This window comes from Amblyomma maculatum, chromosome 7 (assembly GCF_055883805.1).
Source record: "Amblyomma maculatum isolate TAMU_Amacu chromosome 7, ASM5588380v1, whole genome shotgun sequence".
Classification (NCBI taxonomy): domain Eukaryota; kingdom Metazoa; phylum Arthropoda; class Arachnida; order Ixodida; family Ixodidae; genus Amblyomma; species Amblyomma maculatum.
Window position 1 is genome coordinate 83,226,094 of NC_139350.1, and position 18,199 is coordinate 83,244,292.

The window sequence follows — 18,199 nt, forward strand, 5'->3', positions numbered from 1 at the left end:
AGTCCTTTATTGCGAAATTCTCGGAATCCTCTTTGTTCAATATGTCACTGTAGAAAATGACCACTTTAGTGCGTCCTTCAGTAATCACCCGGACGTTGTAAAGTTAATTGGGGACATTTGACTCGTAGTTGGATGTCTCTGAAACTTCATCGTTTATAACTTTATTCCTGACAAACGAAAAAAAGGTATTAAATAGTGATAATCTGGTAATCCATTTCTAGAGTAAAAGTGAACGCTCCCGTATAATCAAAACCACCAATACTTAAACAACACAAAAAATAAGCAAGGTTTGGGGCGAAGTCTCGTCGATATTGCACAGAGGCTACCCCCAAGCGTGCTTTGGGTTGTGCAAGAATACTAAACTCTTGCCCTCTTTCTGACGCGGATAACACGGCAAACCCTATGTCGATTCTTGCCGCAAAATTATGCAACAGAATAAAAAAATGGTAGAGGTTCAACTATCCTTCAACCATGTTTCACAAATGAAGCCATCGGTCGCATCCACAGTCATTGCTGCCGCTTCGGCCTTGGTTCGCTTCCGCACTTGGCAACGGGCTAGTCTGGTTTCTCGTGGCTCGATGGCCTGTCTGGTACGGTTGCACTTTCTGTCTTTAGCGGCATATGGCTGTACACGACGAAAACTCTGGTGTCGGCGTCAGTATGAAGCATCCACCTACTAACATTGGCAGGCGGAAGGTCGTGTTTAAAGTGGTACCACCTGCCACAATACGCAGGTAGAAAGAGGTAAACTTTTTCTTCACTTGTAATGACTGACTACAAATTAAAATGACTGAGAATGACACAACAGAAATTTATAAAAAAAGGCGAATACAAATAAATAATAAAATCGAAATTGGAAGCAAGTCGGATTTGGGATAAAATCACAAGTGAAGTATATTTGCAAGATAAAAAAATGCTATCGCATTTCATCCCTATAATTCGAACAGATCACCATTATATTTCGTATTCGTTATTAATTCATTCGCTGCTTTCATTGCTCGAAACTACAAGCAATATGTGTTGCCCTGTGCTTCGCTTTTCCTTCCTCATAATCAATGTACTTTTTCTTTCGGTGTATGTACTCGTTTTTGTTATACTGACCTCCATCCTCCCCCTAAGCTTATGCATGCAGGGTAGCAGCACAAAGGAAGCTCGGTTCCGAAGTCTCAGCAATCCATGAGCTACACATTGCTAGACTACAATATCAGTATGAGATTTTCATAACAGATGGCCACATTGTTCTTCAAAGAATGAGCATGACTGAAGGCGACATGCTATTGCTACCTCGGCGCATTCAAGTCGCATTCCAGCGCTACTCACTCTGGTTGTTTTCTGAAGTCGGATTAAAGTTGTGTTTGCTTTAAAGGTATAATATTAAAGACTTCATCAGTAATGACTTATACCGGAAGTGACAATACGTTTCGATTAATCTTCATTACCTCCACCTCTAAGTACCTTGGGGGAAACATATAACCATCAGCTGGATCACCCGATGAGATTTCTGGTTGTGTACAGACTAGGCCTGGAAGGATCGGTTAACACAACCGTCGAAGAAAAATATATGGCGCTCGCGTTTGACGGCTCGACGGAAATGCGCGAGCAAGCATCGTTGCGGTATGCTTTGGTTCTTATTCGCTCACAAAAGCATTTTTGAATTTTCTCTCTGATCTTTTTTTTTTCGCGTTCTTGAGATGATTGGGAAAGCTTTTCTAATGGTCACTACCCTGTTTCAATGTTTACAGTTAAGGCACCGTTCCTTTCAGACACAACTATAAAGCTCATCTTAGCAAAGCCGTGTGAACGTGCCTTTACAGCCTATGGGGTTGCGTGTCAGACTGTGGTCATCTGTTGACAGCTTTTGTTGCGGCCTCATCCTTCCATCGCACAGTATCTGCCCGAGTTTGCAGTTCTTGCCTTGTCACGTGGTATCGAGTCGCATCACACAACTCGCCGCCATATCCCTGTGTGGCCATGCCAGCTGGCAACCACCAACTGCCAGAGGAATATCTCTGATTTCGCATGCATATACACCCCCTTGCATGTGCTGCCTAGGGTACATTCCTAGAGTAGAGTATAACCTTGTTATGGGTGCGTATTCCCCACACTACGTTCTTTGCGGCATGTCCTCTTTAAGCATCAAGCATTAAAAACTGAAACCTCGACGTATAAGCACTAAAATATAATAATTCCGTGGCCTTTTTAACATATTATGCAATAAAAGTGTCCCTGCGAACCTCAACGCGATGGCATTGAGGGCCCCGTTGTCCGGTGTTGTGGCAGGATCGATGGTTGGGAGCCAACATGACCGAGCACAGATTAGGTGGCAGGAACTGCCAGGTCAGGTCGCACCTTTAAAACGGGAGGGTGTGATTGGGATCGAAACCTCCGGCACTCACTCATGCATCCCAATCTGACATGCTACACCTAGGCCACACGTGGCCCATTCGTGCGGCTTCGTCAAAGCGAAGCTTTATATCTATGTTGCGTGGCATGGCGCGACAGTGTTAACGGCTCTCATCCGCCTGATAACCTTGATGATCCTCGTGCGCGTACCTGCATTTTGCTCGGCGCTGAACCAGGAATTCCTTACTTGGTCCCTCTGTTACCCGGTACGCATTTTGAGCGTACATTCACTCGTAAGCGACCACATAGCTGGTTATCAAATTAAACTTAAATATTGTCAAAAGAGCTTTCCAGTTGTCCAATGACTGATAGATGCCAATTATTAGAGAAAAAAACAATACGATGTCTTATTAACAACGCCACCATTTCCAATATTACCATCGTCAATATTCAAGCGTCTTTTCCTCCTACTTTGCCCGGACAGCACGTAATTTCAGCATGAAACGACTCAGAAAATGCGAATATACCCTGCCTTCCGCCCAGAAAAGATGATACCTTTGCACCCTAAACGATCCAGCTAAAAGCTGTTGATTTTTTATATTGATTTAAGGACTGGCCGGGTCTTCGCACTATGCCGTAATCGAGTAAAGGTGCAACATTTGAAGTTTTCGGGGCCATAACGGTGCAGCTCCTTTTAGGTAACTCCCTAGGATTTATTTAGTGTAATAGACATACATATGCAATAGACCAGACTTTATTAGCATGCTTAATTCATCTAAAACACCAATTTAGTTCGTTAGCTTTCCATAATTTGTACGCGAATCAAGTGAAATGCATCGATCGCTTGATAAATTTTTGGCGTTTGCAGAGAAATCGTATTTCGGTATTTCCTTTCGCTCACTGTTTATGTTGTTTGCTTCTTTGTACATGCATCAATCTACTGCTCTCTCTATTTTTGTTCTGGCTCTATGCAATAGCCACAAATGAAATTGTGCGAATTTTTACCCACCCATTCCTCTAGAAACTATCTATGGTTGGCAGTGCGTTGAAAGTAAATACATGCACTGAAGATATTTTATAGAAAAATGAAATGTTATATGAAATACTAGCAGTGAAATTCGAACCAACATTCTGCGCATATTGAGTACATCATGCTTTACGGCGTGGCTACATGTAACGTGGCAGCCCCTTAAAGCAAACAAACACAATACTAGGTTTTTAGTGCGCTGCCCTATCGAAGAAATGACTGAAGTAGCACGCGCTTCAAAACGTTTGCGCATTATTACCTTACTCAAAAGCTATAGCAAATACTTTCTTTTCCTACCACGGCGTTTTCTCATCCCTCCCCATCAACGGTATTGCTTCTGAGTCCGGAAAGGTGGCGCCATCCCATTCACTGCAAGAAGACGCACCAGAGTATTGGAGTTTAAAAGGAATTGCCGACTTGGGGAAGCGTGAGAAGCCAACGTAAGTAAAGAGGGTGGAGTTTTACTTGCACTATTGTCTTCAAAAAGTCTTTTTTTTTTTTTTCCTTGTGATACATGCCAAGATAACTTTGCCAAAATGTTATGCCAGTATAGCCTTTCTAGAAGTTGGCGTTCCCTTTTAATTAGCTCCGCATAGTTTATGGTAATTAAGTGTTTATATTGGTAATCTGCCTGGTGGTCGCTTCTTTACGTAATGAGGAGGTCTTCTTCTGGGAGCAGAACGACACTTCGTTTTAAACAGAATAGGAGCGAACTGAAACCCACGAAATATTTAGAAGGTGACGGGCTTGTAGAAGGTTCGTGTTCAAAGACTTCGTGTCTTGCTTTACTTTTATTGCTATTTCACCCTGGCCCGGTCAAAACAAGGCTGCGAAAACTCCCCTGAACCATAGTTGTACAAAACAAAGCGGTCCTCATCACATTTGAAACTTATCGACTAGGTATTTTTTCTGTACGCAGGGGAAAGGCGCCGCTCCTCCTGCTGGTGTCCGTGCTGGTGGCGTGTGCCGGCGGCGAGGAAGAAGGCAGCCTGCGGCTAGTCATCGGCGCCCGGGTGACCACTCATGAGGGCCGCGGCAACGTGGAGCTCTTCCACGCCGACCGCTGGGGCGCCATGTGCGACGACGAGTGGGACACTCGCGAGGCGCAAGTCGTCTGCCGCATGCTGGGCCACGAAAACGCCTCGGCACGAGCCACAGTCAGCGCACACTTCGGCAAGGCGCTCAGTGAGTGTGAAGTGACAAAGGCCACCGCGGAGGAACCACAGCTCTTTGATCGTAGCACGCGAATTCTCCACTTCGTATACAAGTCAAAAAAACGACAGTTAACTAGTACACCATCCTCTTTGTAGCAAGTTTGGATGATTTTCACCTATAGCTATAAAATACTACTGTCCTGACGTTCTTCGGATAACTGCCGATTTTCTTCTTTCCCCAACTAAATTACACTCTTGCTTTCTCCGCCACCCCTGTGATCCCTCTTTCTGACCTAAGTTTTGCTAGTTGAACATGTTCTGACTGTTCTTAAACACCAGCACGTCTCGGGTATTTGTGGTGTTAGTGAACTAAGGGCTCCGGGCCTTGCACTATAAAGCTAGATGCGAATTTTTTTTTTCTGTATAGCTTGCACTAATAGGAAATTACAGCCATGGGGTCACATCTTTGCGTAATTAAACATACTAGCCTTGAGAAGCACGGTGGTTGCTTTGGAATAGTCTAAGAAGTGTTCCTGTTTAATTCTGCTTTTAGGCGTCCTACACAATGTAAATTTCAACTCGCGTAGCGTTTTCTTTTGTCAGTAAATATTTTCTGAAATTGGTATTCGTATTTTTGCTAGCAAGCTTCCAGCTCTCATTCATGTAGTATCGATATTGAAGCGACATGAGGGCCTGAAATCTTTCGCCGCCTAGTGTTTTCCCTCCTTTTACATAAGTTTACCACAAGTTCAAGTGTTGACCACCACATATCAGCATGGCCTGATTCATTAGTCATGTTCCCTGTTACATTGGCAAATTTAATGTCATTCGAATCGAATGACATGAGCATCTAATGTCATTATTCTCCTTCTGCACGAGAAAATTTAATGTCATTAGGTTCGAGTGACATTCGCAATCGAATATGCTTAGGGAACTAATTCGCATTCGATTACGAACCGAATGTGTCTCTCTATACGCCAAATACGCAGCAGAAACAGGGAACGCGACAAACTATTCTGCGTACAGTGAAAATTTAAAATTATATTTCTTCAGTTTCGCATTGTGTATCCGCGCTTTGCTTGCTGTGTCATCCATATTGTTTGTTTACATTTATCGGATTTATGCATGGCACCATACTTGGCTTGGATTTTGATAGCTAAAGTGCTGCAGCTCAGCCAGAAATAATTTTCGTTTGAATTATCGTACAGAAATGTTTTAACCGATTTAAAATGCTACACACAACAAGTACAAACGCCTTTTATGCACACTGATGTTTCTTAATGGAGTATCTTTATATTTATCGCTGATCGTAATTGCCACCACTTGCGAACGACATTATACTTTACTGTGTATCACCTAAAAAACAGAAAGACATTAGATGCACCGAATGACATTCGTGTGACAGAGATATCAAATCTGCCTTTTTTTTTTTCAAGTACGGAATTTCTAGCAGATCTCAAGCACCAGAAACTGTTTGCAACCGTCAAGCTTGGTACCACGATACCTTTCTAGATTCCCCGAATCACCTCCCTTTTTTTTATGTCTCCAGAGTGTTCGGCGCTTCATGAGAGTGGCATTTAACTTCCTTTTCCTCATCTGGCCTTGCATCCAACCCCTCCTCTCACTCACGCATACTGATTGTTTGAAACACATTATTTATTAGAGCCCTGAATGAGAACATTGCTCGATGCATATGTGTAAGCGTGCGGCGCTACCGTTGTCATGGCGATCATGAAGGATGCTAATTCGTTCGGCGCCGACTGCCGCCAGCTGAGACTAGAGCAAAGCGACGGCCGGGCTATCATTTATCGCAGCAGGCACCCAGTCGCTATAGGTGCCCTGACGAATCGCAATAGAAATTTCTGTGAGCTTCATTCTCTATTCTTTCGTCGGAGTCATTCTTGAAAAAGTTACATTTCAAGGCTGGTGTGAGCGCAGTATTAGTCGCGAGACGACGAATCAGAGTTTGCATGTTACTTAGCGCGCTCCTCTTGTTCAGCGCAGAGGGGCTTAAGGGCCACCATACAGCGTCGCTTTTTCCAGATTTCCCTGACGAGGGAGCGGGTCGTATACGTAGCAGCCAAGGTGCATGTCGTGTGCATTCGACGGGGTTACAATGTTCTGTGTCACTGCTCGAGACACGTTGTTAGACCACACGTTGCCTACAACGCTTGCGTGTGCAGGCACTTTGGAAGTTGTCGCACCAATGACTTGTTTTAATTGTATTTCCCGAAATGTATATAAGGAACCATCGATGATGTATAGGGTAGTTTACCAAGCCCGCACCCACTCGTCTATATGTTTCATACGTGCTAGAGGAGAAAGGGAAGATGTGCGGCGTGTGGTCGTTATTCACCATACAATGGGCAATGTGAACCCACCTCACCACCCGGGAACGCTTACGAACTCCACGCTGGCTAGTATTGCCACAGGATGTGGGGAGCACAGCCCACCGGGTGGGGAGAGCCCAATCCCACTGTCATATATGCCATGTCTGTGCATATGAGAGTAGTGTTTACCAGTGGTTTGTGCGTTAAGCTACGCTTGCGCTTTTTGCCGGCGTCAATCCGAATTCCCATAGCAGGGAGCAATGTTTCTTGACAATTGTGCGCCATCTGTGAGTGAAATTGTGGGGTCTCATGGAGGATGGAGGAAAAAAAATACGGTGTTGGTAGTAATGCACCGCCGTTCGCGAGCCTCATGACCAGCTCAACCACTCGTCTCGCGAACGGCGGTACATCGCAGCTAACGCCAACGTTTTGTTTTCTTCGTGTTATTCAGGCGGCAGTCGCGATAAAACTTGCTAAATATTGCGATCTAGCGCACAAAGCCGCCGGTGATATCAGCGCTACCTGACCCCTTCGCACATAAAGAAAACAAACAACAAAATACATCGCGATCAGGACCCGTCGCACATAAACCAAACACGCATCGAACAAATCCTCATTGCGGCTATCACTATTGGGTTACACGCTTGGTGCAAACTCCAGTAGGTACTTTTATCATGCACATTTTGCTTAGATGCATATATATCTGTGTGTTTTTCGCACAGTCGAGAGTACGCAGTCGATTGCTAAGGTCGCCCATTGACATCTTGACGCTCGGTAGCCCTAATTCAAGCTTCACGTCGTTGTTGATCGCGGCTCATCGAAGAGAACCTGAAAAACTGCGTCCTGCATTCCGGCACGCCTCAAAAATGGCAACCGTACACGGCAGATGTGGTTGGCACAGCCCCCGTGCACTGGTGGCGCCGAGACGCCGTCCAATGTGTTTCCATCAGTCGCCGCAAGGAGCTAGCGCATGCGCAGAAAACTCGCGGAAAAGGCGGATTAGGTGACTTGAGCGCTTTTCCTTCTTTTTTCGTTTCTTCAGTGTGATAGGTCGATACAATCTCCATCCAGGATTGCTGTCGGTGGCCTGCCCATCCCTTATCGCTGATCGTGGTTTTCTGTGCTCCGGCATAATGTGCTAACGCATTTTGAGACGAGGCCGATAGTGGAGTTTGTCGGCCGCTCATTTCGAGACGGGGAGCGTGCACGCTTCGTTAATTCGAAACGCGCTTGGCAGCGCTACAGTACGGTAGTGCAAGACCGGGGCCGCGTGGTATTTTTTTTATTATTATTTCGCTGGCTTTCTTTAAATGTCGGAAAAAAAGATCACATAGGAGGAAGGTTAATGGAAAAAACTTGGTCGATTGTATCTTAAGCCCAACTTAATGAAGTACACTTGGCGGCAAAAGAAAAAAATTTTTTTTTCCCATAATTCATTTATGATTTGCTAATTGATCGGAATATAATAAATACTCTGAGAGCGCTACATAAAGACAAACAAGATATCTCAGCCAGATGCAAGCTTCACTTTTTTGAATCCTTGGTGCAAGTTGAAACACACACACACACACACACACACACACACACACACACACACACACACACACACACACACACACACACACACACACACACACACACACACACACACATATATATATATATATATATATATATATATATACTGATTTCTGAGGCACGGGAGGATTGTTTGAGGAAAGACTACGAAAAATGGATTATGACAGGTGACCATCCAATGTCTTCCGTTATTTGTACAATAAAAGCGAGGACACGTGATGGGAAAACCGCCCAGGTAGCACAGAATGTGGGGCCCCAGTAGGTCCGATGTAGGCAAGTGGGGCTGGGGCAACCATCATAAAACCTGCATCGGTCCCCGATGGGGCAAATGTGGGCAAGCCCCATTTGGGCTTGCCCCTGCTCCTCCTGCATGGGTCCCATAGCGGCGTTTCTTGGGCTAATGCAGAGCACATTCCTGCATCCAGACCACAAGGGTCCCTTGCCGGATATTTGAGGGCAATCCAACCTAAATGTGGGCTTTTTATGGGAAAGCCCTCATAGATCCGAAGTGAGGCCGCCCCCCTTAAATCTTTGTGGGACCAACATCGGCCGTAGTGGGGCAAGAAAACAGACATACCCACATGCTGCCCAAATCGGCCCCTTGTAGGTTACTTGAGGGCAGGTGAAATATGAATAAGGGATCAATTTGGGCAAGCCCTCGTGAAGCCCAAATGAGGCAGCCTTAGCTAAACCGCTTTAGGTCCCACATAGGCTCTAATGCGGCTGGAAGGCGGCCGTGCCCGCATGGTACCAAAATCGGTCCTTTGTGGGGGCTTTGAAGGCCCCTGCAACAGCAGGTGGGCTCTAGGTTCAAAAACAACGTCCAGCCCAATTGGGGCTGCCCACATAAAACTGCTTTATATCCCACATGGGCCGTAATGGGGCTGGAAGGCGGGAGGGCCCGCATGATACCAAAATTGGTCCCTTGTGGGGAATTTGAAGGCACGTGCAATAGCAAGTGGGCTTTAGGTTAAAAACCAACACCCAGCCCAATTGGGGCTGCCCACACAAAACCGCTGTAGGTCCCACATCGGCCGTAATGGGGCTAGATGGCGTGCGTACAATTGCGTAATCATTGTTTCCAACTTTTATTTGCATTAGATGTTGCCCTAAATTACTGTTATAGATGATCTGTATAACAGTTGTGGCAATGTTTAGTCGATTAGAAATTTACATGGCTTTAGTTCTCGCGCTCGTGCAAATTGCGCTACATATACTAAAACAAACTGATTGCTAACTGTTGCCTCTTATGTGGTTGCTTTGGACAGCCTGCAACTCGCAGTACAATATTACTGTTCAGAACACACATCTCCATAGCCTGAACAAGATGTACATGAAGTCATTTCGGCTAGATGAATGTTATGAATTACTGTAAAATTTATTATTGTGGCTGTTTAGAAAGTGCAGACATGTATAAAGTAATTACTTAATTATGTGCCGAAATATTGATTCGGAAAACTTGGACTAGGGCTTTCCATCAATTTCCTACGTCGGACCCCTATGAGAATAATGTGGGCAAGCCCAAGTGTGGCCAGCGCTATAGAACCCGCATTGGTCCTATGTCATTTTCTGAGGGGCTAACTGAAATAAAAAAAAAATGTTCCTCCAAAGCGGCTGCCCAAATCGGTCCAAAGTAGGACCATCGCGGGGAGTTGGCGGGATGTGCCCTTTTAATAATGCCGGAAAAATGTGGGCAGCCCCGCAAGGGCTGCCTGCATCGGCCCCTAGTGGGGCCAATTGGGGCTTTGTCGACAGCCCGCTTCGGGCCTACGTCGGCCCCTCTTGCAGCACCCACATTGAGCCCACCGGGGCTGTCCTGCATTGCCTACATCGGGCCCACCGGGGCCCACCCTTCATAGCCCACTTTGTGCTACCTGGGCGGTCTAGGAAGCCCACAGCAGGCTGTGCAATGGGGAAAATTAAGTCATCACGAACATCAAAACGAAAGTTAGTGAAACGAAGATCTTTAGTATACAGAAAAAATAGAAACAAATTAATAATTGCATGAATACTAATATGCAAAGAGCAAAATATGAAAAAAAAGGGTAGTTCAAGAGGCATTTTACTTCTATTTTGGGCTGAGCCAGGTTGCTTTAGAAGCAGGCAATATAGAAGTATATTAACAGCAATACGATATTTGTATAGCATTCGGAAGCAGTGTAAAAGCCACTTACTTATAGCACGTTAGAGTAGTAGATTGTAAAGCTATACATCTTGGTATCATATTCTAAACCCACTTCAGATTATAGTGCTGGAGAAATACCCGCCAAACGTCTTAATAGAATACAATATACTAGTGTGCTGCACAAAGTTAAGTAGATGTTACTGGGCGAAACAGCGCTTACCGACAGCGTCCAACGAGGGAAATTCCCAGTTGCACCCTGTTTCATGAATGCGCACTACTTCAAAAGGGAGGATTGTTGGGCTACTTGGTTCATGATCTAGAATAGAACAGCGCGAAAACACGGGACGGCAGCGCTCATGTCGGTGCTTCTTTTCTGTCGTCCGCTGTTTTCGCGCTGTTCTATTCTATGGCGCGCTTATACTCATTCTGTTCTGTAATCCGGGAAGTGAAGATAAACAATTATCTGCCACGTTCTGCATTTATCAAAACAAAGTTCTCTAGCGGCTCTTTCCAGTCCATGCCTGTTGTAATGCAGGGCCGATCCTGATGGACAACCTGTACTGTACGGGCCAAGAGCTTCACATAGCGGATTGCCCCTTCGACGGCTGGGGAGTGCACGACTGCGGCAGAGACGAGGCTGCGGGCGTCGAATGCCACCTGCCACCGCCGCCAACAACCGCTGACACTCCCTCTGTCGTCAGGATCAAGAAGAAAATACGGGTGAGGATTAAGGAAAGCGTGAACTATTGATTTCACAGCGGATGGTTCGTTTTGGACGCGCCCTTATCTGGAAGCGAACATGCTAATTATTTATTCTCTTAAATTCTGCTCTGTTGCCCCTTCTTTCAGTAAAACTGAATACTTGGCGAGTTGGTGGGAGTTAAGCACCTTGCGCAGCGCGAGAAACGAAGACCGGGGAAGAAATACACTCAGCCAAACCAAGCACTGACTATCAACTGAATTTTTTTATCAACTGAATTTTGTATTTTGAACTCATGCTTAAAAATATTAAAGTGTTGCCTCGCGCAGGCGCACAAGGCAAGAAAAACACACACACACACACACACAACGGACAAGCGAAACCAAACATGCGCATAAACTCATTGTACTGATAGATTGTCGTAAGGATAATCCACGTCTATTTGGTGTAATCCCACTGAAGGTTTAAAAACACGCGATGTGCTCGATGTGGCGATGAAATATGCCTCCACTATTTTCCGGCACACTTGATCTCTGTGTCGAAAGACGACATCGGCGCGCCTCAGATCTGGTGCACGTACAACATTATTTTCTTTGCTGCGGTCGCGGCAATGCACCACGAGATTTCAAGAGACAGTGGAGGTCTCCAATCATGCTCCCTCAGGAGGACATTGAGACACCTTCCCGTTCTTTATTTGATCCTATCGTATTCTGATAGCGAACAACAGTTTCGGGAAGTGCTTTCAATATCTAACAACTAATGCGGTTGAATTTTCCCTAAAATAAACTGGGTGGGGTCTTTGTCTAAAATATTTTGTCCGCCGGATTTGTTTTCGGGTGAGGCGGCGCAGCTCCCTGTCTATCGTCAGCGCTTAAAATTCCTTGTGAAAACAACCAGAAATCTCTCCCTCACTACGCGGGGCTCGGAATATTCAGGAGTGCTGCGAGTGCGTACGGCATAGCTCAGGCGCAAATCGCATGAACCATGTTATTTAAAAGGCTATGTGTTAGGCAGCCATAGCCTACATGCGTGGAGATGCTCACTGAGACAAATATTTCGGGGGTCATTTCCGAGTTAAGCATTGTAATAACGCAGCTTAGCGGTAACTTCATGACAAGGATGGTTGAAATTGTGTTGTAATGGTTACCGTATACTCCTCATAGGAACGTTTTAAAGAACTTAAGGACTACTTGAAAATCAGCTCTGATGCTACAGAGGTATGTGAAACATTGATTCATCTTAATGAAGGAAGTAGGCATGCAATTATTAATGTCAACCATAAGATCATTCGGCTATATTTCTGAAGCCGTGCTGAGAAACTGGAAACTGCACAGGTTGAAGATAAGCCACCGTAAGCATGCAAGCATGCACATGACTACTGTGAAACTTGAAATAGCGACAAACTCAGGGATGGACCTGGGCATGAAATATATTATGCAGACATGGAGTTTATCAATTCATTTTCGCAGGTGTCCTCTGGGTGCACCTTTTCTATCCTGGGCGGTTTCAAGCGCCTGGGATGAGGAATATGCGGAATCAAAAGTCTGTGCAAGGCACCGGCGTGCAGAAATTTGCCAGACCAATCAATACCTTGCATATTAATCAGAAATTTGACCATATACACAGCGACCGTGGCGCTGCCGAGAAAGTCAGTTAATGCTGCTGCTGTCAGCGAGACAGACTGCTCGGTCACCCTTATCGTTCGCACGGGTCTAAGTTGCCGATGTGCTTTGGAGTGCGGCTTATTTCAATCTCATCTCTGCAATTCCGAGCTAAAAAAAGGCAAACTTAAATGCAAAAGCTGTCAGAACACCATCCGCTCTTAAATAAGAACGAGCCACAAAGTAGCCTCTGCGGTTTGCTTCCTTCTGAACGGATCGTCACCATCACTAAGCCAATTGTTTAACAGATCGGCTTTTGCACCGCAGGATGCCATCCATTACTTAACTGATTTCACAACAAAAATGAACAATTCATTCTCTGCTGCTGTAAAATTATTTGCCGCTACGCGGAACCGTCACGGAAGCAGATGTGAAATGTTATAGAGGCTGCAATTTAGGTTATGTTCATAAAATCGAGGAAATCCTGTTGTTGAAAAAGACATGATGTTATCTTAGTTGAAACGTAGCAATTAATTTTGAAGATGTATCGTTTAAATACTCTTGGAAATAAGATTCCATTCCCAGGTTGCTCAGTCGTGTTGTTAAGGCCGCAGTTCTTTATCTGTATTGTGAAGGAGCCGTTTCCGTCTAGTATGGTGCTTTGAAATGGATCTGCGATTATCCTGTTGGAATGAAAACCACAAGCGATGGCGGTTGACAAAAATAATAACTTATTCTGCCCAGCCTAATTTTAATTTTAGATTTTTTTTAATTACATGATTGCTAGTGTTCTTTAGCGTACATTAATTCATTGTCATTACCATCTATCTCAAGCGAGGCCATCGATGTAGAAACGGACAGAATCTCTTGACAGGCTTCGCACGCACTTTCCCAGAAATGCTGAAATGACATGTTTTGTGAATAGTGCTGTTCTGTTCTTTCTTTCTCAGACATAATTTTTTAACCAAATTCCGGATGACGTTGTACCTTGGATTGAAAAGGCGCAGCGAATATATTTCGTCATCCACCCAAAATATCGATTAAAATGCACACATATAGCAAGGACCGTTGGGACCATGTACAAACACTTTCTCCCAGGTAGCACCGAACATTAGAACAATAATGCAAGAGTGTGGCGTAAGTTGCCTGTATATTGCCTAAAGTTGGTGCGACAAAAAGGACATTAAATAACATTCAAAATAGATATTATGCTCATGTTCACTTTTGAATTTTGTTACAGTATTACATGATGTTTTATTTTGTATTAAATGTAGTACTTCAATGGTAAAAGAAAACGTTGCTTGAATATAATCTTCTACACATAAAATAATACCTGCATCCTAACTATGAAACAACATAGAATATATATTTCACGCACTGAGTCTGACCAGTTATGCACTTCTTTTTTTATAAAACTGTCAGTAGCGTTTCTTTGGAACTAAATCTTTGAGATGACGCCTGCCAGAGAATGCACGCACAGTACTATAATTTTGATAGAAAGCTTTGCGTATTATTCGTTCGCCACTATCAGTCATGAAGTACCCCTCAATGAAGCATACAAAAGCTTGGCGCTAAGCTATTAGTTCAGAGCTTAGTGTAGGAGTTGTGTTGAATTGCGAAGCTCAAGTGGCGCGCTCATTGTTGGTCTCAGTGTAGCCTTGGTTGTACCATTACGAATGATGTGCTTATATGCTCGCGTCAGGTTACTTTATGATTTTCCTGAATGTTACATCTACGTTGTGCAGATGTTAGATTTGCGGTGTTTAAATAGTCATTGAAACATTACTCTAACATTTATATGTAACAGTGCTAAAACGCTGAAAAAAAAAAACCCTAAGAACATAGAAATAACGTTCGACTGACACAAAAATGTAAACTTAATGCAATGTGTCGGTGCTATCTGGGTCTTTTCAGTGCCACCGTACGTATTCACTTCGCTATCTAGTTATAGTAGCAAATGAGGTAAGTTGCAAACCGCATTATCCTGCAAGAAAATTCGCCTGTATCGCGCTGTACACAACGCCGCTTCCACATCGTCAGCATGTGGGGCCAAAGGATTCGTCCTATGTTTCCAAGAAGCGTTGAAGCAAAGAGTCAAGACCAAAATCACGCTTAGGTCTTTTCCGCCTGCTCTTTTTCATCTTTCGTTTTCTCTTTTGATTTCTCGCATAAGAGCAATGATTGATGTCGTGCGCTTTCTGGCCGTCTTCCGCAACATGCGTCTGGCCATGACCGAGGCTGCCTTGCAGGGTCGCAGCCGGGGCAGCGTCAAGTTGCGGCTGGTAGGCGGCAGAACCCGCACGGAGGGTCGCGTCGAAGTGTACATACCCAAGCGTGGATGGGGAACCGTTTGCGGAGACGGCTGGGGTCTGCTCGAAGCGGCCACCGTCTGCCGGCAGCTGGGATTCGGGTACGCCGACGCTGCGATACAGGTAAGTTGCAAAAGCTCACACTATTGCCCTTTTCTGTTTCTAGCTTTATGTCATCATTCATAAAGCTAGAAACTCGCATGGGAAAAGGAAGAAAAGGAAACATAATACACAAGCGCCAAGTTTTGCTAAACGTTTTATTTCTGGTCGGAACATTGAGGTTGTCACGACAGTTGTAAAAACTGTAATAGGGCGTTTATTGACGCTCAGATGGAGAGCTGTGAGGACAGAACCTTGCAACGGCGAGCCCAGCGTACTTCTTCTTTGTCTTCGTCGCACAACGCACAGGTGCATGTCGATGGCTGAAGTGCTATCACAGTACAAAACTATAAATGGAGGAATCTGCAAAAACATATTCCAATTATTAACAAAAAAAATCAAGTGATGTAAACACGGTTTACATGTTCGTACGCTGTACTGCGTCTAAGTAGGTCATTTCTGTTTTTGAAGGCATTATGAGTACAACACTGGCGCGTTATCTCTTTTATTCCCAGCGCTTGTCGTTTCAGCAGCTGCTATCATTCGCTCGTTATTTGGTCTGCGCTCCTGCTTGTCACTGTGTTTCCTTTTTTTTTTAATCCTCCATATTTAGTATTTGCCCGGATTACCCACTAACGTGGACACCCACACTGCTAGGGAATGTATCATCATAAAAAGGAAACGGCGATACGTCTGTTAATTTGTTCTTGCCCTGTCGTGGATGCGTCTTTGACAGTGTGACAGGTAATTAAGCGTAGTCACGCCAAAGAACTGGACCGAGGTCAAGCTAGCTCTGAACTAAACACCCATCCACGCTATAATTTCAGACGACAGCTCATATACTCCGATACTCAATGCAGTGGAAAGGCTGATCGTCACCTCGGCCGAGTACAGCTTTCACGCTTGTTCCAGAACTAAGGGTCAAGCAGGGGTGCTGCTGTTTATGCCACCTCGTTAGGCAGTAGGAAGCGATAAGTCTAGCAGAACTGTTGTGCCGTGAAGTACTCTTAGTCATTGTTTCCGCCAGACTGGGGCTTTCATTGTCCAGAAACCGAAACAAACCTGAAGGCGACAATGATGCTTGGTCCTTTTGAAGCATTCCGAAATATTTGGTAATTTGTATCAAGCAGAAGGAATAAACTTTACCACACCACAACCTCGAGTCAGGTTCGAAGCAGCGCAATCACAAGTTTGATAGAAAGTTTACTTGGAATAGAAGGTTGTTTAGCTTTCGTATGTGTTAAGAATGTTCAAAATATGGCTTGCATATAAAATTTTGACAAATAACTTGAAGTACACGACCAATATAGGCAGCAGTCATTTCCTATATAAGCAGCGTTGAATACAGCTATTGTTCGTCGAATAAAGAATCACAGCACGTCTACTAGACAAAGACAGAGAGTTGAAATATAAACTTGCTTTAGTGTGACCTAGGGTTCAGTCAATGCTTCAAGAGCAGCGCTTTGTAAATCCTTAAATGTTTGGAAATATTCCGCAACTTCCACTAGTCATGATAGCACAGCGGACCTCACAACTCGTGCTCTATTGTGGTAGTTAGCGAACTGATTAACTGATGACCCCAAAGCCGCAGAGAACATGTCCATGAGCTTCTATATCACTACAGTTGTTGCAAATTGATCTACCGCGACAACTTTAGTACCACGGGCACATGTTTACCAAATATAGCAGCTCACACAAGGGATTCTCTTTTCTTTATAACCTTGAGGATTTCACTAACTGGTGCCTGAATAAGTCAGTGTGTAGCGTATCTTTGCTCTGTCTTGCTATCAACTCTCAAAGCGTGAGAATAATTCGTGATGGCTCATGGCAATCACTTTACCAATCGTGATAGCAAGGCTTACGACAGAAAAAAGTGTCTGTCAATCACATGCCGTTCGAACTCACGAGAAGCCATGGTTCACATCGCGGATCTAAACATGATGTAGCTCCCGTTTCAGGACCCATAGTGTGCAAACCGGGGTGCAGCAGCCATATTCTCGGTCTTTTGCCACAGGGTGACTACTTCGGCGGCGTCAACGAGACCATGATGCTGAGCGGCGTCCAGTGCACGGGACTTGAGAAGAACCTGGCCGACTGCTTGCACGACCAGCTGGGCTCAGGGGCTGTCAGTTGTCCGGGGCTCGGGGACAGCATCGCCGGCGTCGTCTGCGTAAGGGGTAGGTGGTGGACGCACAGCTCCTTCCACATCACGTTAAAAAAATGTGAAGGCATGTCAGTATGCGGAAGTGTGCATGCAATGTATTGCTACATTGAGTCTGCATGCTCAACGCCGATCTCCTGCAATCCTTGCGCGATAACATGCTTCACAAGTTCTGTTACAGGCATGCTGTGCATTTGCTTGTCACGAGTCGAGAGAGACCGACCACAAGCGGTATTTGTTATTTTGTGACAGTAAACGCTACCGGTATTAGATGAGGTGCCTGCAACGGGAAACCAAACATTTTCTTCACGTGAGGTCATGAAGTGGCTTGCTAAAGTCAACAGCCGAAATCACTCGCAGAGGCAGGCTATTCCATATGTCAATCGTTCTCGAAAAATAAATGAATTCTTAAAAGCTTTAGTATGCGCGAAGAATGGTGCGCGATGACAACTAGTTCTACGTGCTTCTGAGAACTACACCTAGGGGCCGGGAGAAATGCCTAGAATTCTATGAATTAGTTGATGAAAAACAGCAAGAAAATATTGTCACGACTAAAGGCACAGGGAGTCGTGAAGGTGCACGTAGACGAAGACCCGAGAGTAAGGTCGGCTTCCAGCTCCGGTAACAGTGTCCAGGACCAGCGCGCCTCTCAAGCCAACAACCGCTTCGTCGTAGTCGGCATCAAGCACGGCAGCGGCGTTAGGCACGTGGCAATATTATTCAATTCACCGTTCGTGCATTTAATAAGATATACATGAAAAGGCATGTATGA

At 44.9% G+C, this 18,199-nt stretch overlaps 1 protein-coding gene across 1 annotated transcript in view; it reads left to right on the forward strand.

The window, feature by feature from the left end:
• Positions 1-18,199, forward strand: part of Loxl2 (Lysyl oxidase-like 2) — a 74,065-nt gene that overhangs the window by 32,469 nt on the left and 23,397 nt on the right. The window contains exons 2-5 of the mRNA XM_084609191.1: positions 4,290-4,555; positions 11,093-11,277; positions 15,108-15,290; positions 17,281-17,443. Coding sequence (XP_084465317.1) covers positions 4,290-4,555; positions 11,093-11,277; positions 15,108-15,290; positions 17,281-17,443 — 797 coding nt within the window. The remainder of the gene's footprint in view (positions 1-4,289; positions 4,556-11,092; positions 11,278-15,107; positions 15,291-17,280; positions 17,444-18,199) is intronic.